General features: G+C 52.2%; 2 protein-coding genes across 3 annotated transcripts in view; both read right to left on the bottom strand.

Annotated features, from left to right (window-relative positions):
- Nucleotides 1–1,766: 1,766 nt before the first annotated feature.
- On the bottom strand, nucleotides 1,767–20,178 carry INPP5K (inositol polyphosphate-5-phosphatase K). Of its 2 annotated transcripts, XM_081109369.1 has the most exons (13): nucleotides 19,305–20,178; nucleotides 18,772–19,259; nucleotides 16,721–16,828; nucleotides 16,281–16,389; nucleotides 11,965–12,081; nucleotides 11,440–11,615; nucleotides 10,803–10,914; nucleotides 9,957–10,066; nucleotides 4,749–4,935; nucleotides 3,784–3,921; nucleotides 3,462–3,545; nucleotides 3,222–3,326; nucleotides 1,767–3,031 (listed from the first exon to the last, which is right to left on the bottom strand). In XM_081109369.1, exons 2-13 carry the CDS (start codon nucleotides 18,822–18,824, stop codon nucleotides 2,972–2,974), a joined length of 1,359 nt encoding a protein of 452 aa, XP_080965495.1. In that variant the 5' UTR covers nucleotides 18,825–19,259; nucleotides 19,305–20,178; the 3' UTR covers nucleotides 1,767–2,971. The 2 variants fall into 2 exon arrangements, with proteins under 2 accessions (XP_080965495.1, XP_080965496.1); XM_081109370.1 differs by lacking the exon at nucleotides 19,305–20,178 and having other exon boundaries at nucleotides 16,281–16,382; nucleotides 18,772–18,938.
- The window catches only part of PITPNA (phosphatidylinositol transfer protein alpha), a 40,461-nt gene continuing 37,015 nt past the window's right edge, over nucleotides 20,073–23,518 (bottom strand). The window contains exon 12 of the mRNA XM_081109378.1: nucleotides 20,073–22,596. The gene's annotated coding sequence lies outside the window, so the exon portion shown is untranslated. The remainder of the gene's footprint in view (nucleotides 22,597–23,518) is intronic.

Below are 23,518 nucleotides of genomic sequence, written 5' to 3'. Positions count from 1 at the left end.
ACACTGTGACAAGCCCCGTTCCGCCCTCCTCTGGAGCCCCAACCGCTTGGGACGTTGATGCCTGGGTTCCTTGCTGTGGGCAGCCTTAGGTCTGCTGGCTCCTTACTTTCCCATTAGCACCCTCAGGTGCCCCCCACCCTGAATGTTCCTGTTTTTGTCTTCATTGTTGTTAAATCACAGCTGACACTTTCCTGGCCTGGGATCGAGCCCTTGGGTCTCCAGCCATTCCTTACGGAAGTGAGAAGGGGAAGTGGATGGGGGAAAGTGACCTTTCAGCGGGAAGGCTGGCATGGGAGGGTGAAGTCCAGCAATGGGCAGTCACCTTCCCCCAGGCACTCTGCCCTTCCCTCTCACAGCCCCGCCCGCCCAGGAAAGACCAGCAGAGCTTCCTTCCTTCCTCCAGGAAGCACATCCATCCAGGGCAGGCTCATCCCCGGCAGCCACACAATGGCCCTTATCAGCGGCGGAGCCAGGCACAGAGACCCAGGCACACCAAGTCTCACATATTTCCTGTTTCCACCCAGTGGGTCAGGGCTGGGCCCAGAGCGGCCATATCCTGACTGCGGCCAAGAGGAGGGAAAGCACTCCCCCTTCCCCTCCCGCCTCTCAATCCCTGCTGGACTCACTCCTGCCAGGCTGGGAGGGTTCTGCCATAAGAAGGCAGAAGGCGGAGCTGTGAGAGGGAAGGGCAGTGAAGACTTAGGGGGCAGGGGGAGGTGGGCATGTCAAGGACAAGCTTGCTCCACAGAGAGGAGAGACAGGGGACCCCTGGACTCAGTAGCCTGGAGATGCAGCCCCAGGGCCTCAGTAATCAGGAGGTAGGTAGAGTGTTACTTCGGGTGTTCGTGTGTGTACAATTGTTCTTTCACAACATAGTTGTGAATAGGTGCATTATTTGTATTTTACAGACAATTGAGACTACGGGTAGAGATAGAACTTTGATTCACACTGGTCTAACCCCTGTGCCTCTGGTCCTGCACGCTACCACAGCTGCCCCTATCGTCCCACTTCTGAGCTGTGGTCTGACAAACGAAGGGTAGTGACAGCACCCATGATGGTGGTGCGTGTGAGAAGGAATGAAGTGGGCAAGTGCAAGGGTTCAGGGTTCTTCTCGTGTGTGTGTGTGTGTGTGTGTGTGTGTGTGTATTGGGGGCAGGGATAGAGGTTACCTTGGAAACTTCTGGGTAGGGAGCAGAAAGAAGAGATGGTGATGACTTTTTTTGTTAAGCCTCATGCAAGATATTTTTCCCATTGATTTTTAGAGTGGAATGGATGGGTAGAGACAGAATCATAAATATGAGAGAGAGAGACATCGATTGGTTGCCTCCCACACGCCAGAGGCCAGGGATGGAACCTGCAACCAAGGTATGTGTCCTTGACCTGGAACCCTTCAGTCCCAGGCCAACGCTCCAACCACTGAGCCAAACTGGCTAGGGCGATGGCGACATTTTTGGATAGCTTAACTCAGGACCAAGGAGCAAAACTAAGGTCTGAGAGCGGCAGGTGAAGAGGGATGAGCCAGTCAGAGCAGAGAAAGCACCTTTTCTGGAGTCATCAGTTCTAAGAAACCCATTCTGTGTAGCAGTGCCCAATAGCATGCCTCAAGTGGGCCAAGGACCCAGACCCTCATCCCATTCCCACCCCCGGCAACGTCTGTTACTCTCAGACACACAAAGGCTGGTCTGGATCTATAGGACCCTCATCCTGGAGTCTTGCAAGGGCCCATCACTAGGTACCCCTTCCCACCACCATGAAGGAGTCACACACAAGTGTAAAAGCCACGTTTCTAATTATCCCCCGATGTAACAGACACGGAGAACCAAGGCCCGCTAGGGGCCAGTTCCCGACGGTACACACGGTCCTGGGGTGGAGTATGGAATGCAGAGCAGCTGGAGTGATCCTCAGCTTCCGGTTGCAGGGCTTATGTGACAGTCACAGAGCAGGCTCCCTGAGTGTCCTTTCCTGGGAGAGGGCCGTTGAGTCACCAGTGGCTGGAGGCAAGTGGTAGGAGTAGGAACAGCCATGTCCACACAGCACTGGAGAATGCTCCCTGAAGACACCCAGGGCCAGATTCTCCAAAACGTCTTATTCCAGCCTTCCTCTCTGGCCGCCCCCACCTCTAGGTCCCAGGTGGTCTAGAGAGAGGGCAGGTTTCTGGTTAATGACTTCAGGCAAGGGTGGGGGCAGATGAGCTCGACTGGACAAAGACCACCGTGGAACAACCTGCTAGCCCTTCACAAGATGGCAGTTCGGGGGCATGATCCACCAGCAGAAGTGAACCTGGATCCAATTCTCTGCTCACATCCTGGAACATTATGGGTCACACTCCATGGGTACAGGTGGACACCCAACCTGTCCACAACCCCCACATAAGAGCCTGGATAAAGGGGCCCCTCCATCCTGCCCACTCAGTCATACTGCTTCTGTTCAAAGCAAGGCTCCCAGACCTTCTTCCCGTCCCTCAGGGAGACAGGCAATGAGATGCCAAGACTCCTGGAACCCAGTGCTTCTTGCACCAACCAGTCTATGGAGCCTGTACAAATGTGAGCATCCCCCCTCCCCCCCAGCAGCCTGAGGCCCAGGATGGTGTGACAAGAATGCAGGCCTGTGCCAGATGGGGCATGTGCCTGGCAGGCCTGCTTGGGCAGGACTGGAAGTGTGTGTGGGGAAAAGCAAGAAATGAGATGTAAGCTGGAGGGTCCTCCCACATCCAGTGGACAGCCCCCAGGTAGGTCTTCATTGTTGACAAATTAGCTGGTTTCAATCATCTCAGCAAAAAACCTGTATTTGAGTGGCCAATTCCAGAGATCTGGACTGGAGAGAGCAAAGGAGTGTGGCCAGAACTCCCCTGGGAGGGGAAGGATACTTGCTGCGGCCTCAGGGGGCTGGCCGGGCCCCCAGCACTCCTGGAAGTGGTGAGCAGAGCTGGCCGCCCGCTCTGGCCTCCGCCCTGGATTCCCCTCATCTAGGCTCAGATCTGTGGTTGGACTTCACCCAGTGGGTCCTCCTCCAAGAAGGCTTGAGGCTGGATCTGTGGGGATGAGACAGGCAGTGAGTAGAGGGGGAAAGAGCAGGTTTTCCTCCGCTGTTCCATCACTGGTATTCCCCAACTGCTGCAGCTCCAGGTACCGGTTGGCTCCTAGGCCTGTGGCCTCAGGGAATGGAGGAGGGGCTCAAGCTCAAGTCCTCTGTGTCCCTTTCCCCTTACCCCACCACGTTACCTTGAACGGATTGCTTATTCCCACCACGGAACGTAGACTGTTGCTATAGTAACAGAGGAGAAACTGATCTTCAGTCTCCGGGATATCACTGATGTTGATATAAACCTGGAGGGGAGGGTGGACAGGAAGGGGGTCAGTCCCAGGGCCCTGAGTCCCACCCAGCTCTCAGCAACTAGTTATCCAGCAGCCAAGCCCGCCTGCTGAGATGTGGAATAGCTATCTTAGGAAGGGGGCAGGTACCTGGTTCAACCCGTCGTTGAAGGAAATCTGGTTGTCCCTGACCCAGACATAGGACACGTAGTCATTAATGTGACGAAGCCCCACCTGTGGGAGGGGGGATTGGGCGGTCAGGAGTCTGGGAGGACACAGGACCTACAGCAAATCCTAAGGAGAGGGTGGTCTCATTCCTGGGTTTGGCTGTCATACTGTATACCCTCCCCTCACTGCCAGCCCCTAGATGAGCTCTTTAGTCTGTGTCCAGCTCCCACTGGCCCTCAGGATGGATAAACCAGATTGGGGGGGGGGGGGGTTGATGGCTTCCCGGCCTCGCCCACCACATCACCTTGTACAGTCCAATCCAGTCCCAGGGGCTGCTGGGGAAGTCTGGGGTCAAAGAGTAGTTGATAAGCATAGCATTCTCCATGGTCCACAGGCCCTCTGGCATCAGGGAGATCAGTGGGACAGACACCAATGGCTTCAGCTGCACACAGGGATAGGAAAGGGGTTGAAAAGCCATAGCATCATTCCCTTCTCTGAGATAAATGTCCTTATTGCACCCTTCCAACGCGTAAGGGTCAGAGGAGGGGCACTGGGGTGGTGGGCACAGAATGCTAGAGAAAGTAGCAGACCTTGGCTGGCCAGCTGGAAAGAGAAAGGACCAAAGGCTTGTCCAGGGGTCACTGGTCCTGGCAGGAGGGACAGAGGTGAGGGTCAGGTGGGTAACCAAGCAGAGTCCAGTGCTGAGGGGTGAGTGGGGGAAATTGCTAACAGGTTTAAGGAGCCAGGTAGCTGTTCTCAGACCTTCGGGGTTCCTGCCCAAAGACCCAAATTCAGATTTTCAGGGGAAGGGTGCCTGTGGTAGGAACAGCTGTGGGTGTGGAGAAAGAACAAACAGTGTAAAGGCAGACAAACCAGTATGAAAAGGTGAGGGCAGTCAGCAGCTCAAAGGTTAACACTGACTTGGTCATTAGATGGCAAAATACAAGGATGGAGGGAGCTCCCTTTGCAACCTGATCCAGATAGGTTCAGACAAAAAGGAAGTCCAACTTCACATAGTCGGTAATAAGCATAATGGAACTCAGCCCCGAGGGACAGGACCAAGAGGAAATGGAAACCTATTCACACAGGGTTTGAGCCCTTTGTGACAGGCAGAGCCATCAACAGCTCCTAAGCCAGGGATACCTGACCTGGGAGGAAAGGCAATCATGTCTCCCTACAGGTCTCCCCCGGGGGATCTGCTGACATTAAAACCCAGGGCTGGAGGGTTTGGGGATGTGGTCCAGCACGGCTGCTCCGCTGCCAGTTCACCTCCAAGTCAAAGGTGCCGGTGACAGGTTTATGGTCACTGATGGTGTACATCATGTGGCTGATGTAGCTCCTCAGAGACAGGGAGAGGTGGGGGGCCGGCCGCCTTGGGGTACAGGAGTCAGTGTGGGGCTGCCGCTTCAACCTCCACAGGATACGGTCAGTCCACGCAGGCTTGCGTTTTTTCTCACTGGGGGTGGGGGGAGAGAAGAAATGCTATTTTTGTCTTCTCCTTTATTCAATTACTATTTTAAGTAAACATTTAAAGTTTTACTTAAACTTCAACAGCAATACAGTTTTCTAGCAATAGATGCAGAGCAGTGTCTCGATGGTGACCCCCATCCGACTCTAGGATCAGAGTGCAGCTGGGGGAGGTTCTGCCCTGTTAAGGTTCCAGGCTGGTGAACAGTGGAGACAAGGGGGGGGGGGGGAGAGTGGTGGCCTGGAGAAGGCATGGAAAGTCCTGGCCCTTTCCCCAGACCTTGCCCGAGTATCTCCGCCACTTGCCTGTTCTGGAATGACACCCTTTTAGAATAAACCAGTGACCCAGTGTTAACAGGTAAAAAGGCTACGTGCCCGTGGGCAGTGACCTCATCACTCTAAGCCTTGATTTCTTCGCCTCTAAGATGGGCTGATAACAGCACTTACTTCAAAGAATCTTTGTGAAGATTAAATAAATTAAGGTGAGTCAAGGGAGTGGTCAGGAAGTGGCGACTGCCTAAAGCACACCTGCTTGGGCCTCCTTGGGCTGTTTCAACTCTTCACTCCTCTGAGGAGTGTTCCGAGGACACGGGAATGTGCTATTTCCATCCCAGAGACTACAGGCACCGAGTCTTGGACATTCCGTGCCCAACAATGCTTAACACTTGGTAATAAACCACAGGAATGCACCACTATCCCTTTCAAAGCATTCCCCCTCCCCAACTTCCCTCCGAGTTAAGAGCCCAGACTTGCTGTCACGTCAGAATCCTCCCAAGGACTGACCACAGCCTGTCTCTCCTTCCCCCTCGGTTCCTCTTAGCCCGTCTCCCTTTCCTCCTTTTCCAGGCTCTGGTCCAGGCTCATCCCTGGCCACCCGTAGGACTCATTCTTTCAACCAGATTTACTGAGCCCTCATCATGTGCCAGGCCAACTGGGGATCCGAGAAATGAGAATGACAAGGTCCTTGAGGAGCTTGTTTGACAAACAAATGACAAGAAACAAATAGGCAAAATAAATGTGTACTAATCAAATACTGCATCTATTCCCCCATTTCTAATAATAGCAGAGCTAAGCATGGGGTCCTTCTGTGCATTCGGCACTGTGACAGGTGTCCCGAAGGCTGTTCTAGTCCTTCCTACACTGGAAGAATGTTACAGACCACACTTTTCTCCCTCACAGGACTCTGAAGTTCAGAAAGGTCACCCTGTCCAGGTGGAGGCCGGATGCTTGCCAGGTCTGCTGTCTGAAGTCTGCACTCCTTTCACAGCACTCCCGTCTGCTCCAGCCCCGCTGTGGCCAGTCCCAGCTGCCAGAACTGCCTTCCAGCGTGCGCTACAGCCTGCATTACCTGGACGGCTTCACTCATGCTTTCTGGCTGAATGGTTATGACTGAATAGAAGAACTGTTTCTGGAGATTAGCATGTCTTGACTTTCAAAATACTAAAACAAGTAGATCTGCAAGATTCTCTCTGTTTAAGAACCTATAAAACTGAGCCAATTGCCCAGCCGGTGTGGTTCAGAGGTTGAGTGTTGACCTATGAACTAGGAGGTCACAGTTCAATTCCCAGTCAGGGCACATGCCCGAGTTGTGGGCTCAGTCCCCGGTGGGGGGCATGCAGAAGGCAGCTGATCACTGATTCTCATCATTGAGGTTTCAATCTCTCTCCCTCTCCCTTCCGCTCTGAAATCAATTAGATGACTTCCGAGTGTCTCACTGAACTCTGGACACAAGTCTTAACTAGACTGATCATAATGCCCTCTGCTCATTGCCGAGTGGAGAGCTCACTGGGTTCATGTAACACAAGCCTCCTGCAATCCCGGACCTGAACAGGATTTCCCGCCCTCAGCCCTTTCACCCGCCCTGTAATGGAGCTGACCTCGGTTCTCATTACATCTTGGCTCCAGGACACGACCATGGCTGAGTAAAGCTCTCCCATGCCCAGCACACAACTCGCTCCGTTACTTCGCACAGCTGGGTCAGGCTCCACTCAAGGTGCCTCTCGTCAGTGCTGCTGACCGACCGGAATGCCCATCCTTCTTCCTGCCAAACTCTGCTGCCTTCTTGACAACTCGATGGATCCTCCCTCGCCACAGCTTCCACCTCCTTCCGCACTTCCATATAGAGTTTGGGGAACTTCACTCTGCCAACACGTGGACTTGACAGTGTTTATTTGGGTCTCTTGCTATGGGAGGGTCCCTCTACTAGACTGGCTGCTCCTTAAACACTGTGTCTTCCCATTTCATCTTTTCAGACCCCCAATTTAAACATATGCCAGGCACCATGCTACATCCCAGGAAGGGTCATAAGTCAGATCCTATCTTTGCACTCTGAGCATTCACAGTACAGTCAGAAAGGCACACCTTGACTGCCTTAAAAGCAGCATGGAAAGCATAAGGCTTTCGGCAGCGTTAGGGCAGGAGAGAACTCTCAGGGAGACGGGGAGTGGTCAGGGAAGGCTTCCTAGTAGAGATGTCGTCTGAACTGGTTCTCAGGATGAACACCGGTCTGATTAGATAGGAATGTTTCTGCTCCTTAATGGGGCTCAGGCCCTGGCCACAGGGGAACTCCTATAATGTCCTCCCACCCTTTCCTGGAGTCACACAGATTCAAGTTCAAACTCTTGCTCAATCACTTACTGTTACTACTATCCTACTTAGGTATTCCAAGACTTAGTTTCCTTATTTGTAAGAAGTCAGTAACAACAGTTTACCTAATGAGGATACGGTAGGAATTAAGTGATGCAGGCGAAGCCCTTTGCAATCAAAGGTGCTCGATAATGTCAAGCACAATGTGTATTGTATCTCTGCTGTGGAAATAAGTATCTCCTCCTCCTCAGCAAGGCTTTGCTGTTCCCATCCTGTCCTACTTTCTGCTGCTGTTGGCAAAACTAGCTGTGAATTCAGAGGTACTGTGGGCTAAAGGCAAGCACTGTGAGCCGAGAACCGAGAATCCGGTCTCAGCCCCAGCTCCGCCATCATGGGCTAAGCCAGCTGGGGAAGTCCTTTAAGTTCTCTGAGTCTCTCTACCCAATCTCAGTCCCTGCCAACTGCAGCCCAGACCCAGCTGTTTGCAATAAGTTCCGTTCAGTCTCCGGGTGGTTTCCCTACCATACCTGGGGGTGGGGGCGAAGGGACACCTGGCTACCTGGCCTGTTGGCAGCTCTCTTCCTGATGGCCCGGGAGGTTTAGAGTCAACTGGTGGAGGGTCCCAGCCCCCAAGGCCCCAGCCTGCCCCACCAAGGCCTCAGAATTCCCAGGGCTCTCTTTTCCAATGGATGGTGGGGAGACTGGCAGTCTCCCTAAGCTGTGACCTGGGCCAGCTGAGACTGCCCTCTTACCTCCTTTCTGGCTTGACTGCCTTGGCTCAACCCTGTTCGTGTCCATGCCCTCTTCTTGTGTGCACTGCCCAGGCCATGACCCATTCCGTCTTGCTCCACACTCCTGAAATGGCTCCCCTGCTCCCCATTTCTTGGCGGGGACACTGGCTCTGCCGTGCCACTGCTAGCTCTGGGCCAGCAGTTCTACCTCTAGCCCTGGCCTGGATGTGGAGATCCCTATTCACCCCTAAATCCCAGAGGCCTGGGGTGCTCTGAAGGATCTCCTATCTCCCTCAAAAAAACAGTCCTGATAGGAGAGATAAATGAAGAAGCTGTTCCAAGTGAAACACAAACCTTGTAACATGTAAGGGGTTCTTCTTTTTCCTTCCCTGCCCTAAGTTGGACAGGGACCTCTTGCTAGAACTGCGTTTGCCCCTTTCCCTAAGCCTAAGGTTTTGGTGGTGACCTGGCCCCTTCTCAGCGTCTTAGAAAGGTTTCCAGTAAAATGATCGGGTAGTTCAGCTGGTTAGACCGTAGTCCCAATACACCAAGGTTGTGGTTTGATCTCTGGTCAGGGCACAGACAAGAAGCAACCAATGAATGCATACATGATCAGAACAGCAAATTGATGCTTCTCTCTCTCCCTTTTTCTCTCAAATCAATAAATAAAAATTTGTAAAAAAATACAAAGATTTTTGCCCTGGCCAGTTTGGCTCAGTGGATAGAGCGTTGGCCTCTGGACTGAAGGGTCCCAGGTTCGATTCCAGTCAAGGGCACATGCCTGGGTTGCAGGCTCAATCCTAAGTGTGGAGCGTGCAAGAGGCAGCCCATCAATGATTCTCTCTCATCACTGATGTTTCTCTCTCTCTCTTCCTCTCTGAAATCAATAAAAACATAAAACAAAACAAAATAAAAAAACTACGAAGATTTTAAAAAACAACTATCATCCAAATACATGAATCTAAAAATAATGACAGCAGTTATCACAGTGCTTCATGGGTGCCAGGCACTAGGCTATACATACGCAAGGTCTCATTCAATCCTCAACCAAGGTGGGCACTGTTACCACCCCCACTTTATAGATGACAAAATCGAGCCTTAGATACCTTGGCCAAGGTCACGCAGCTGATGCAGACCTGTGCTTCTAACTCCTAGAAGCGCTGTCTCTATATCCCCCCCCATAAAATTCTCCACTGATGACTACTACTTCTCCTTCCTAATAGTACCTGACTGACCACCCACAGCTAGGGTAGCGGTACTGAATACCAGCAATTGGCTGAGCCAGGCCCCCCTCTGGGGAGGACCAGCAAGCCCTGGGGAGTCAGGGCAGGGGTTCCCAGAATACTGACAAGCAGCCGCTTGCTCGTAAGTCAGGAACCAGCTGCCTCCTCTTCTTCTCTGGCCCCACCTGCCCTGCTAACCACCCGTCCTGGACAGCACTGGCTCCCCCGCCTGCTTTCTCTGAGGACAATCTGGGACAGCTCCCACAGCCAATGCCTCACAGCGGGTGAGAGGCACCATTCCTGAGAGGTGACGGCTGGATCTAACCCTGCTTCCCTAACATTTCTACTCTGAGGCACTCCCAGTGTCACTCGGGCCAGCAAAGTCTGACTTCCCAGGCTCCCCATTTCCTCCTCACGGGCTAATTCTAGAACCAAGGTAGGCTGATCCTCTACTGCTGGAGCCCCCTCACCTGGTGTCATAGTTGTTGGAGTTCTTATCAAACTTGTAGGTGGGCGGGAAGAGCAGGGGGCCCTCCTGGAACTCCCGGAGCAGTGTGTCGCATCTCCTGGCAATGCTGAGCTGCACAGAAAGGCACAGTCCCATTTCCAATGGTTCTGACCCCACGGCCAGCACCACACTCCACTGAAGGGTTCACCATACGGTGAGGTGAGAGTCAAGCAATGCCACTTTGCTTCCCCACAGCCCCAGTGGCCGCCTGCGCATCCACCCACACCTCCAGACAGCTGAATCCTTTGCACACATTACCCCGCAGTCCCAGGGGAGGCAGCTGCCTGCCATTTCCCAGTCCTTGGACTAGAGCAGCAGTCGCCAACAGGTGGTCCGCAGACCACTGGTGGTCCATGAGGTTTGTAAGGTTGGCAACTGCTGGACTAGAGGGACCAAGCTTTAGATTCCATCTCTCTGGGAGCCACTAGCATATATCAGAGCAGAGGCTGGGGTAGCCGGGTCCCCAAATGGACAGTATCTCATCCTCTAGGAGGCAAGCAAGCCTGGGGATGGGAATGACGACAGGGATGCAAGAAGGTTGGTGCTCAACAGGCCAAAGGCCTTCTTTCTTCCTGTGATAAAGCACACCCCTTAGCTATATCCTGGTTCCTTCAAAAGGAGACCAGGCCCTGACAGGACTGCCCCACCAGCAGTGGGAAGCCCTGTTAGACTCCTCCCTGCCTGGGCACGGGGATTTCAGGGGACTGAGAAAAGAGAAAAGCACGAGGGAACCTGAGCAATGCTCCCCACATTTCATGTTGGACCTCTACCCTGGGCTCAGATCATCCCTCTGGAACCCCCTTGATACCTGATCCTTCTCCCACAGGTCACTGTAGCACTGACTTTTCACGGCTTCCCGAACAAAGTGCAACCCAAAGTCCTCGATCCGAAAGTTCATGTCTCCGAACCAGACAATGAGGCTTCAGAAAGAAAAGGCAGCTGAGGTTTGTGATGAGGACAGAGAAGGGAGGAGCAACAGATGGCTCAGGCCTGCTCCCTCCAGGGGCTGCAGGCGAGAAGTCAGATGCTGGGCGAGCACTAGGTGAAGACCAGGGCATAGGCCCAACAGGACTGTGCTCATGGCTCCTACCCCATCTTTTAAGGTGAGGAGACCAGCCCCCAGGGCAAGTGGCAAATATAAGCAGGATCTGCCCCTCCCGCAACCGGCCACCGGGCAAGCCTGAGAACCAGCCCGTTGGACCACCCCAGGAACCACGGTTCTTGACCAGGGGTGTTCGGAAGTGTCCAGGGCTTCCAGGCAGGACAGAAGGGCCAGGGAAGGGGAAGGGGCCTCAGACCTCAGGCAGGCAAAGCTGGGTAAGAGAGCAGATGGGTGTCAGGGGCGAGGCTGGGAGAAGAGCACCACAGCAGCGATGTGGCAGAGGACGCTGGCCTGGGCTGTGTGGGAGACAGGGTGGGGCGGCAGTTTGCAACTGCATGCTCACTCATGGTCCAGGATGTTGGGGATATCAGGTCCCTCAAAATTCTGCATCTCCAGGATCCAGTCAAAATGCTCCAGCCGCTGGTCATTGTTGGCCAGGTGCGGGGGTAGGTGGCAGTTGATGATGCTGACATAATAGCCATAAAGCTTCAGGCAGATGTTGACGCCCCCTTTGTTCCCCTGGTAGGACAAGTGGGTAGAAGGGTTGGGAGCTGCTCTGCGTAGGAAATGCCTCTCTTTCCCATCATAGATCGAAGGGGAGATGGTCACTCCTCCACAGGCTTTCCTAGGGCCAGACATTCAGCTTCCCAGGGCGAGCTCTCCATCCAGAGCCCCGCTCACCCGGCCTGAGGTCTCAGGTTACCAAGACCCCGGAGGCAGGAGCGTGGGTATGCAGGGCACTATATATACTGGGCAGAATGCCAAGGTTCATTTTACCCCTTTTTCCATTTGTCCAGCTCTAAGGCCCCAGCCTTTCCCAGGCCAGGAGGCCTCCCAGTTCATGGCCCAGATAAGACTCCATCCTTACCCAGTACCCGAAGAAGCCAGTGGGCGTGGACTTAGCAGAGAGGATCTGGATAAAGGGCAAATGCTGACACTTGGCAAAGACCAGTAAGAGGAGCCCCTGCATGCGGACAGAGGAGACCTGCAGGACAGGGGAGGATAATGGTCATTCATTTCCCTGCACAGGCCAAGTGTGTCCCTGCCAGGCGCGGTGCTACACAGATGCCCTCCCCCGGGGCTATGGTATCTCAGTTCAAGTCTCCGAGTTTCACTCCCTTTAGCTGCCAAATGATGCCCTGTGGGAGCTGAGCAGGTTTGTTTCTGTTCCTGGACCTGGAGGCTGAGGACAGAGGAGGCAAGGCTGTCAAGGCACCATGCCCTCAGGTGGGCAGCGACTCTTGTCCCAGCCCCAGGCATGCCTCGGCGCTCCTCTTACCGATGCCCTCCTGAGGTCCTCTGGGTGCTCTTGGGCCACCAGCCCTGTGGGCCGGGGCCTCAAAGAGGAATGCAGCGATGCAGGGTAGTGGCTAAGGGCACTGACTTTCAAATCCTGGCTCAGGTTCTTAGTATTTGGTACTGGACAAGCCTCTCAGCCCATTCTCTCACTGAAAGAGCAGGGATCTATCACAGATACTGGAAGAATGAACTGGCAGCGATTATGTTTTGGTTTAAGGATTCTTTTTTAATTTTTATTTATATGTTTTCTTGAGTTTTTACAGAGAGGAAGGGAGAGGGATAGAGAGTTAGAAACATCGATGAGAGAGAAACATTGATCAGCTGCCTCCTGCACACTGCCTACTGCGGATGTGCCCGCAACCAAGGTACATGCCCTTGACCGGAATTGAACCCGGGACCCTTCAGTCTGCAGGCCGACACTCTATCCACTGAGCCAAACCGGTTAGGGCTTGGTTTAAGGATTCTTAAAAGTAAATACAGCTTGCCAAGACCGGTTTGGCTCGGTGGATAGAACGTCAGTCTGCGGCCTGAAAGGTCCCAGGTTCGATTCCGGTCAAGGGCATGTACCTTGGTTGCGGGCACATCCCCAGAGGGAGGTGTGCAGGAGGCAGCTGGTCAATGTTTCTCTCTCATCGATGTTTCTAACTCTCTATCCCTCTCCCTTCCTCTCTGTAAAAAATCAAGAAAAATATTAAAAAAAAAAAAAAGTAAATACAGCCCAAGCCGGTTTGGCTCAGTGGATAGAGCGTCAGCCTGTGGACTGAAGGGTCTCAGGTTCAAATCCAGTCAGGGGCACATGCTTGGGTTGTGGGCTCGATCCCCAGCAGTAGAAGTGCAAGAGACAACTGATCAATGATTGATTCTCTCTCATCATTGATGTTTCAATTTCTCTCTCCCTCTCCCTTCCTCTCTGAAATTAAAAAAAAAAAAAAAAGCAAATACAGGGAAGGAACATGAGAGAGCCTTCCAGGGTGCTGGAAATGTTGTAACATGGATGTATACACAGATAAAAATCCATGAAACCGTACACTTACTTTCTGCATACGTTATAGCTCAGTGAAAAAAATTAACACAGATGGCGGGCAGTTGGATGTTCACAAAAGCAACGTCGAGGGGATGACAGTGAGTACAAAAGACGCGTTCGCAGGTTGGGAAGAAGAGCTACTGACGCTTCCTATCCAACTCTACAAGGGTCCACTGTCCATTTTTCAGATGAATGACCCAGGCTCAAGGAGACTATGTAACCAGCAGGACCGCCTGGATAACAACATCAGAGAACCAGGACTGTGAAAACGCTTGCTGCCTGTGGCGAGAGGTGGGCTGGGCATGAGAATGGGCCTTAGCTAGTGACCCTCTATCTCAGCTTCAGGCTGTCTACATCCACCACTCAAGTAGCTGTTTCCGGAGTCGGAGGTGCAGAGGCCAAGGAGGAAATCCCCGGGTGGGGAGTGTGTACTGGGGCCTTCCAGGAATTATGAAACTTGATCCCGCAGGCCAGGAGCTCTGGCACAGTGAAGGAGTCAAAGCAGGGGGAACCCCAAACCCCGGACCGAGGGAAGGAGGCGTGAGAACCTAGGGTTGAGCCCTGGTTGCTACAACTGTGACCACAGCTCTTCCCTCCATCCCCAGCCTTGGTATCTACTCTTCACGTGGTAATGAAAGTAGGGGAAGGGCTATGAGGGGCTGACTCCCAAGGGAAGGAATAAAGATTCAGGGAGAGTTTCAAGTTTAATCCTCACTCGGAGCTGATTTGGGCACCAGTCCAGCCTGTGAAGGAGCAGGGAAGTGGAGGGGTGGGGCGGGGGCGGGGCAGGAAAGCCTCAGACGGCGAGAAAGGGTGGGGCTGTGAGGAAAGGCAGATTTGCAGGGGAAGTTCCAATTGGAGGAAATGAAGTGGGCAGGGCTAAGGAAGGGCCTAGAAAGGAGGTGACTGGGAGTCCTGCAGCCAGCAAAGGGGGCAGCCCCAGGCTTCTCAACCTACTCCTGTCCAAGGAACAGGCTGCAAGCGGGGCTCACCCCTTCACCTCAATTCTTGGCTGGGGGTAGGAGGGTCCTCTGATTTGGGTGCCAGGCCCCCAGGCCGGCCTCCCAACCTTGGGAGGTGGCAGGGGTGGGATGGGTTGTATCCCTGCCACAAGCTGAGCTAATTTCCTTGGCTCAAATCCATTCTACCAATCCCTTGCCAGTTAGCTGAGGTGCAGGAGGCCTCGTCTTGGGAAGAAAGTGGGTGGTGAGAGAAGTTCTGCCCTCTGAGAGGATGTAGCTCCATGTCTGCAGGAAGTGGCCTGCGTTTAACCTGGAGGGAGCCAAAGGCTCGGGGCTGGTGTTTTCTAGCCTCAGTCACAGGACCAAATCATGCAGTAGTTCCTCCTTGGGCTCTGCCCTCCTTGGGAGGAGTCGCAGCTCTTGCTTCAGCACCCGTAAGCAAATGAGGGTAACAGAATTAATTCTAAAGAAATCCAGTCACCCAGCGAAGGGAATAGGGCAATCCTGTATTTTCATGAAGCACTGCATGAGGGGCTTTGAATAGGAGTGTGTTTCATCCCTCAGCGATGCAAGGCAGAAAGGATGATCAGCAATCTAGAAGAGCCTTCCTGTGGAGTCTCCTATGGTCTAAGATTCCTCAAAAAGATACTGGCCCTTCAGGCTGACAACCCTTTTCCTCCACACCTATCTCCCCTTTCCTAACCTCTGGGCTCCTGAGAATTTGAGGTGCATGACCCCTAGAGTCAGAGGATACTCTCTATACCAACAGTTTAGCCATAGACAGGACACCTGTCAGCCTTGGAGCCCAACCAGTATAGCAATATAGTTAAGAATATGGGTTATGCCCTGGCCAGGTGGCTCAGCTGATCATAGCGTTGTCGATTGCAGGTTCAATTCCTGGCCAGGGCACATACCTAGGTTTTGGGTTTGATTCCCAGCTGGGGTGCATATGGGAGGCAACTGCTTGATGTTTCTCTCTCACATCTATGTTTTTCTCTCTCACACTTCCTCTAAAAAAACACACACAAAAAAACCACACAAAAAAATTGATAATTAAAACACCCACACACACATACACACACAAAACCCCATTTCACTGGGTGAGGATTAAAAAAAAAAGAGCCCTAGCTGGTTTTTCTCAGTGATTAGAATGTCGGTCTTCGGACTGAACGGTCTCAGGTTCGATTTTGGTCAAGAGCATGTACCTCGGTTGCAGGCTCGATCCCCGGCCCTGGTTCAGGGCATGTGCGAAGGCAACCAAACAATGTATCTCACATCGATGTTTCTCTCTCCCCCTCCCTTCCATTCTCTCTAAAAAATCAACAGGGAAAAAAATATCCTTAGGTGAAGATTAACAACAACAACAAAAGAATCCCTTCCTCTCTGAAATCAATAAAAATATATTAAAGAAAACAACAACCCTGAATTCAAACTCCGGAGAGCCTGTATGACTTCTGAATCTCGATGTAATCTGTAAAATACCTGTATTTCAAGAGTTAAAATTTAGAAGTAATGTAATAAAGAGCTTATTTATAATGTCTATCATCAAGTAAGAATCTGATAGATGGTAGCAATTGTTATTATACTCAGAGATTGAAAGTAGGCCATCTGAGGAGAGATTGGCTAGGGATGGGGCAGTCACTGAGGTGTTCATAAGCCCCACTGCACCTCCCCAAGGAATTCTCCCAACTGAAAACCATCAAGGTATAAACTAACCCCTGGGGTCCCAGCTCCGCTCCAGCTCCTACAGGCAGGAACCCCGGGGAACTGGGTGTAGCTGAGGCGCAGGCCTCTAACTAAATGGGAGACAACATGAAGCCTGAGCGGGAGATGGAAGGACGGGGGTTAGCGACAAGAGGTACGCCACATTTCCCAAGTGCCCATGAACTTGAAAATTACCTTGACGAAGCTGAGAGGGGAAAGCACATCCATGAAGAAACTGCTCCATGGGTCTTCAAAGGCAGTGCCAGAAAGGAGGCTCATGATGCCACAGCTCATTTCCTGCAAACTGCCCACCCCAGGTCAGAGGCTCTCCCGCTGGCCTGGAGGGTCCTGCCTCTACCACAGACAATTAATGCTGCCCTCGGCGGACTTTCAAGCGTTGGGTTCTCATGACTGTGTTCTCTCCCTCCCCTGGCTCTTGACTGCCAACCCCTTGCCATTGCTGACCCAGGACAAGAGGCTCTGACTGGCCCTGATGCAGGCTGAAAGCTCCTGACCTTCAGACTCCAGGGAGGGGGAGGACAGATGACAGCAGGTCCCCCGGGAGACAACGGGACTGGCCAGGCTTGCCTGACCTCAGCTAGAGGGACGGGTGAAGGGGCCCTGCAGACACCTACCCAATGACATACATGTCCAGATTCGGGTCCTGCTTGTCCAGCTGAAGGAGATGATCAAGGCCTAGAGGGGGTGCGGCAGAGGCCACGTTCCACGTCACGACATGGATGCTGTGGGAGGGATGAAAGGTGACGTCATGGAGGAAGGAGGACAGCACATGTCCAGGTCACAGAAGGGCGTGTAGGCCTGCTCATGGACGCACCACAGCCCACTACAACCATGATGAGAAACATGACTTTCTGCATCTGGCGGTGGGGATCGAGGCGCTGAAATACAAGCCCTCCATCTTCACTGTTGTTCCCTGAAGCAGGAAATTCCCACCCTGGATTGGCTCCTCCATGCAGGCCCACAGCTGCCCACATCTGGCAGCTCTGGTGCTGCTGACACTAGGAGAGCTGAAGGCGTAGATAGTTGGGAATTTATTAATTTCACCAGCTATTAACTCTGCAGCAATCATCTATGGCTCGTTCAGCAACTTTCCATCCACTCCCCAGTCTTTAATCCAGCTCCCAAGACCACCAGAAAGATTCTGGAGGTTCAGTTTTCACCTTATGAGAGACCTCAGCACAAGAAAAGGAGGCTTAAAAAATGACAGAGATAACACCATGTTCCCTTCCTCACTCCTTCCTATGGTTGTGATCCCTGGAGCAAAACCACTTCTGCCAGCACTTCAGAAAGCCTAAGGAGCCCTAGCTTGTTTGGCTCAGTGGATAGAGTGTCGGCCTACGGACTGAAGGGTACCTGGTTCGATTCCAGTCAAGGGCACATATGGGGTTTTGGGGCCCAATCCCCAGTGAGAGACATGCAGGAGGCAGCCAATCAATGATTCTCTCTCATCATTGATGTTTCTATCTCTCGTTCCCTCTCCTTTTCTCTCTGAAATCAATAATAATAATAATAAAAAAAGCCTAAGGAGATTTGAAATAACAGCTTTCTCAGCATCTCAAAAGTCTATCGTCTTTTGGGGAAAGTAATCAGTTGGATATTATTTTCCATCTCAGCTTCGTATGAGCCTAGGCCCTAGGGAAACAACAGAACAGCAGGTCTCAGGGGAAGGAGAGACTTGAAGGTATCAACGGAATAGTTACAGCAGCACTCCGAGGAGGCCCCAGGGTGCTGCGTCCAGAGTGGGCAGTGGCTGCAGGCCCTGTGGAGAGCAAGGACGGCCACCAGCCTCAGGGGAGTCCTAGGGACGTCTGAAGAGGACCTGCAGCAGCTGGTCTAGAATGCGAGAGCGTTACAAAGGGGTAGGATTCCCAAAACGTCTCTCCTCCACCAGGCCCTGTTCTTAGAGGTTCATGTTGTATAAAGCACAACTTGAAGAAATTCTTGGCCGGCTGAAACAACTTCCTGCCCCTTCCCTTGAACCTTCAGCAAAACAACACAAAAGACCCCTTCCCAGTGACTAGAGAGTGTGCTTCCTCCGTTCGTTTGCGATCTATCTCCCCCTGCTGTCCAACCGAGGATTCAGAACGGCAGCCCTTTTATTCCAAGGCTCCTTGTTTTCCCGGGGACCTGCTCTAAGTGAATGGGGAGCAAAAGTCGGGATTTCTTGCCCAAATTCTCAAGTCGACGATTAGCAGCAAATCCTCGCGTCGTGACCTGCACTAAGTAAGCTGGCGATCAGCGTTGTTCCTCGTTCAAGAGCAAGCATGGGACCAGGCTACAGGATCTTAACTGCACGCATTTGTTTTCGGATTTTCGGAGGTCACAACGGGATCAGGCTGCCCCATGATGTAAGTGCCGATTAAAAGTAAGAACAGTTTCTACTCTAGCGCTGAGGAGAGTGCCTTGTTAAGTCTCTACCTTCCAACAGCCCACCCTGCCTTCTCCAGGAGTTAACTGGGCAAATAGCTCGGCGGCATGCGTTTGGAAGGGGCGTGGGGCTCGGACTTAACATAGCCCGCTGGACACTGGGGTAGTTTGGGAGCAACTCCGAGTTAGAAGCAGCCCTGTAGGCCCGGTCCCGTCTCTCCCAGACTGGTTCTGCCCCAGATCCGCAGCCCCAATTGGGTCGGAGGCAGTGATCCAGCTCGGAGCAGGCCTTCCTCACCTGAGCTTCCTGTCTCTCGGTTCGGCCGGCTTCAGTGGGCTCACAGTCTCCATCGTCCCCCGCGGAGACCCGGCCGGCTCGCCCCAGCGGGTCCTGGGCCGATCAGCGCTCCTCGGGCCGCAGGTCCGGGCCGGCGCGGGCTCGCCGGATTGTTTTCTTCCGGATTCGGGACCTCCGCCTCGGCTCCCGTAAGGGGCGGGGCTTGAGCGCTCGGACTCTGGGTGGTGCGGCCGGGGAAGAGGCGGCGCTCCCCACAGGCGCGCTAAGGTGAAAGGCTGAGAGGACGGGAGCTTAGGGACCCGGGACGCGAGGGGCGTGTCTTAGTGTCGTCAGAACCCGACGTCACACTGCCCGCCCGGCGTGCGGGGCGTGGCTTCCCGGACGTCACCGCCGCCGTCACTCGCCCCCAGGATCCCACTGCTCCCAGAGTGCCCCGCGCGAGGCCGTCGCCACGCCCGCCTGAGCGTCTCGGGCCCCAGCCGCTTTCACTAGCACCGAGTCTGAGGTCCGTGGCTTCCGCGCGGCCCCCCCACCCCGCCCCCGTTTCCGACGCCCAGAGGTCCGAAGCGCGCTGTCTCTGCTGTCCTGCCGGTAACCCAACCCCCCCCACGTGATCTTTTTCGGTGGTCTTTGGGCTCCTCCCTTCTTAGTTCTCCACGCCGTTTAAATTCTTCGTTTTTCGCGCTTCAGACCCATTAGATTACCTATTACACAGTGGGCATGGGGGTTCTTGGACTCAGAAAAGTCGCTATCAATGAAGGAAACACAAATCACTGCTCCTATTTTACGACCAAACGAGAAATTATGATTTACTTTGTTAAAGATTAACTGATTTCTTTAAAGTCACTGGTTATTTTTGGGGGGTGGCGGGGGTGGGGAGGGCAGTGCATGGGATTCCTTTGAGGATCTGATGAGAGCCGTGACTTCACCGAGAAAAATTCACAGTTTTACAAACAAGCCTCACGAGGGTCACGGACCCGGAAGCAAAGTTAAGAATTATTTTAAATATACGTTTTGTTTGGTAGGATGGGAAGAGGAGGGAGATGTGAAGAGGGGATATAAAAGCAAACATAACTGCCAGTAGGAAATGGCCAAATGACTTTTCAATATGTGATGTTTGCGTAAGTAAAATAACAAGGGGGTGGTTTAATTTACTGAAGTACACCTGCAAGAATTTTCAGAAATACCTTGTACCTTTCCTAACCCTTCCCTGGCAAAATGGGTGACATCAGCAAGAGTTTGAGGATATGGAAGCTGTAAATGGACATAAGGACATCACCAATAATTTCGACTCCGTGAAGCTCTGTCTAGCATTTTATTAGACTGCTTTCCCCCCAATATACCTGTATTGGAAGATTGAGACAAAAAGGCACAAACTCACATTAAATAAAGTAATCTAATCAAGTCTACAAAGTGTATTTTGTAAAAGAAGTAGCACTAGAAACCAACCAAAGTAAGTCAGGGAGTCCCAGTAGGGACTGTAAGAGAACTTGGGAAGATCCACGCCTGCCCACAATACTGACCTGTCCCTGACCTCTCTCTCTGAGAAGGGCAGAGCCCAGCGCCCCCCCCCCCCCCCCCAGAGGCTCTGCTGCTTCCAGCCGGGGCTGTGACCCTGGACATGAAAGGAAGCAGCTGATCTGAAGGGGCGGGGCACATCCTCAGGCACTACCTGGAGCTGTCTGTCATCATAAGCCCCTCTGAGGACTAGCCACTTTGGGGGGTGTGAAGAGGGAAAGGGGGTACTTAGAGGACTACACTGTTGCCCAGCAGCAACACTATCTGTGGGGATGGAACAGACCGGAGAAATCCCTCCTTATGCTTATATGGGCTGCAGCCCCAGACCTAACCACTCCAGGAAACTCTAGCTCAGCTCATGTGGAGGCTTTCATACTGGGCAACAGAGGAAAGGCAGATAGAGTGAGTCCCCACCAGAGCGGGAGTGATATGTGTGAATCTCAGAGAAGAGCTGAAGGAAGAAGACTAACATCTGACCCTCAAACCACCTAAACAACTGCTTAGAATATTACCAGTTGTTTCCCTAGGATTACCCACATCTGGACTTCACTTAATTGATGAAGAAGGGGAATGTTAAGCACAAATATAATTATAGCTAATGCAGTGCTTGTAGGAGAACATTCACATTTCTCCAACAGGAACGCCTCTTCAATTTTTCCAGTCAAAATAAAGGCTACTAGCAGTTGGGATGTTAGTAACCAACTGAACTGCACACCAAATCCCTTACTATAGACCCCACAAGGTGAGGGCACGAAAAGGAAGGTGTAACAGGCCTCGATGAAGGTCAGAGCTAACCATTCTGAGGAGTCTGAGTCTGTCCACCTTTGCCCCAGGAGGGCCACAGGGAAGCATCCTTCAGGATGTCACAGGTACAGTCCTGTGAGAGACTCCCTTATTGCACTTAGAAATAAGGCAAAACAAATGAACAAAAATTTGAGGATAAATTTTCCCATCCCACTTCTCTCCCAACAGAGATTTGGTTTCTCTCATTAGCAGCTGTGCCCAGGCTAGCATGGGCTTGGAGCACTATACACTTGGCCAACATTACTTCACAGGGTTTGGGAAGTGTTAGGTGGCACCACAGCTCTCTCAGATTCTCCCATGGGGAAGGCATACCCAGGTTCTGCCAAGTTGTAGGAAAGTCTGAAGCGCTCAGTGGCTTTTGTTCCCTTGGAACCTGGACACTCTCGCTGGCCTACTTTGGTAGAGTTCTGTACTGTGGTCACTACTTGCTTTTGATTGTCCAGGACAAAACTCAGCTTGGGGGCAGGATGAACTGAGTTCTTGATTCCCAAATCCTTTCCAGCAACTGGAGACAAGAGGGAACATGTTCGGCTGGGAAGAAGCTATTTGCATGCTCATTTTGTGCAGCATGAAAAGATCAGGACTCTTGTGTCCTGACCAGCCTCAAAGACAGAGGACAAGAATCTAAGAAAGCACAGAAAAAAGAGGATTATTGCTGAGTGACAGCACCAGCCCAAATGGGAAGAGGAGCATGGACATACAGAGCTCCTCGGGGGGCAGACTAGTATATATAGGGCAGGCTCGATTCTAAGGGTCACACTGGACAGGCCTCTCCAGGTGGAGAGCTGGCCCTGGCATATTATGGACTCTGCAGAGACAGACAGAGTGGGCAACAGGCGGGCTGAGGACCCATAGGTATTCCTAAGACTAGTGACCAGAGGTGCAGTGCCTGGGGCAGGGTTATTTGTATTTGTTAAATTTTCAAAGCAGAGGCTGGCTGGGCCTTGGGTATTTCTTTGGTGCTTAGAGCACTCTAACAATGGGTTATTGGGAGCGGAGGTCAGAGTTAAGAAGCTACATTGCTGTTCTGTGGAACTAGGGGGAAAACTATTTCTGACTCATCCCCAGGTGAGCACTCAAAACTGCAAAGATCTGTTCAGGAAGCAAAATACCTCAGTTTATCCCAAGGCTGAAAACAAACAAACTTAAATCGATTAAATCACCACATCACAAAAGGCAGCTATTTTGAAAGACTAACAATGTCACTTGAAAATAAAGGGGGGGCACACAGAAGTGGGTTGAGAACACAATGGCTGGAGAGGGAGGAGCTGTAAATACAGCACCCTCCACGCCACATATCTCAGAGGAGCAGGCTCCTGCACACGGGCTTCATAATACCAGAGGGTCTATTTGTTCACAATATTCAAGGGCATCTAGAATTAGCTATAGTAAGGGATCGAAAGTTGCCTGAAGAATGGGCACAGAAAGGCTGCGTCCGAAGATGGCCTGTCACTCGGGAGGGTGGAGCTGCTGGGCCTTCCTGTTGACCACTGTCTTGCAAAACTAGAAGAGAAATACAATTATTAAGGAAGCAACAAAGGAAAACACTGTAAATCATTGATTGGGGAATTTCAAAAGGGAGAAGGTTGCCAGTTGGTGTGGTGGGGCTAGAGGGAGAGACAGAAGTAAGGTTCAAGCAGTGACTGAGAAGCTGACATTGTAACAATCCACTTAATCCTACTCTGATCTCCCAGTTCTCATGCTGACACATGTGCCAGGGAGAGAGGTTTGCATCACTGCCGGCATCCCTCCCACCCCAGGCCTCCTAGTGCTAGGGGACAGCCAGTTTTTATTTGATAAAATGATCTCTCAGAGGCTGATGGAGAACAAGGCCAGGTTTTGTGTGTGTGTGTGTGTGTTATTTTTTTTTAAAATATATTTTTATTGATTTCAGAGAGGAAGGGAGAGGGAGAGACAGAAACATCAATGATGAGAGAGAATCATTGATCTGCTGCCTCCTCCACACCCCCTACTGGGAAGTGAGTCCAAAACCCAGGCATGTGCCCTTGACTGGAATCGAACCCGGGACCCTCCAGTCCACAGGCCGACGCTCTATCCATTGAGCAAAACCAGCCAGGGCTGTGTGGTATTTTTAATATATATATATTTATTGTTTTCAGAGAGGAAGGGAGAGGGGGAGAGAGATAGAAACATCAATGTTGAGAGAAAATCATGGATTGGCTGCCTCCTATACAACCCCTACTGGGGATGGAGCCCGAAACCTGGGCATGTTCCCTGACCAAGAATCAAACTGTGATCTGGTTCATGGGTCAGTACTCAACTACAAGGTCAGGTTTTTCTTTCCATGACCAAACCCCTCTGAGCTGCTAGAAAAGCAGGTCTGGATATGTGTAGAGCACTGGGAGCAATTAGAAGGAAGGGAATTAGGGGAGAGTAACAATATGAAACGAGGGACATCCCATTC

Source organism: Myotis nattereri, assembly GCF_964212035.1.
Source record: "Myotis nattereri genome assembly, chromosome: 16".
NCBI classification, from domain to species: domain Eukaryota; kingdom Metazoa; phylum Chordata; class Mammalia; order Chiroptera; family Vespertilionidae; genus Myotis; species Myotis nattereri.
This window is presented reverse-complemented; position numbering and strand designations above follow the sequence as displayed.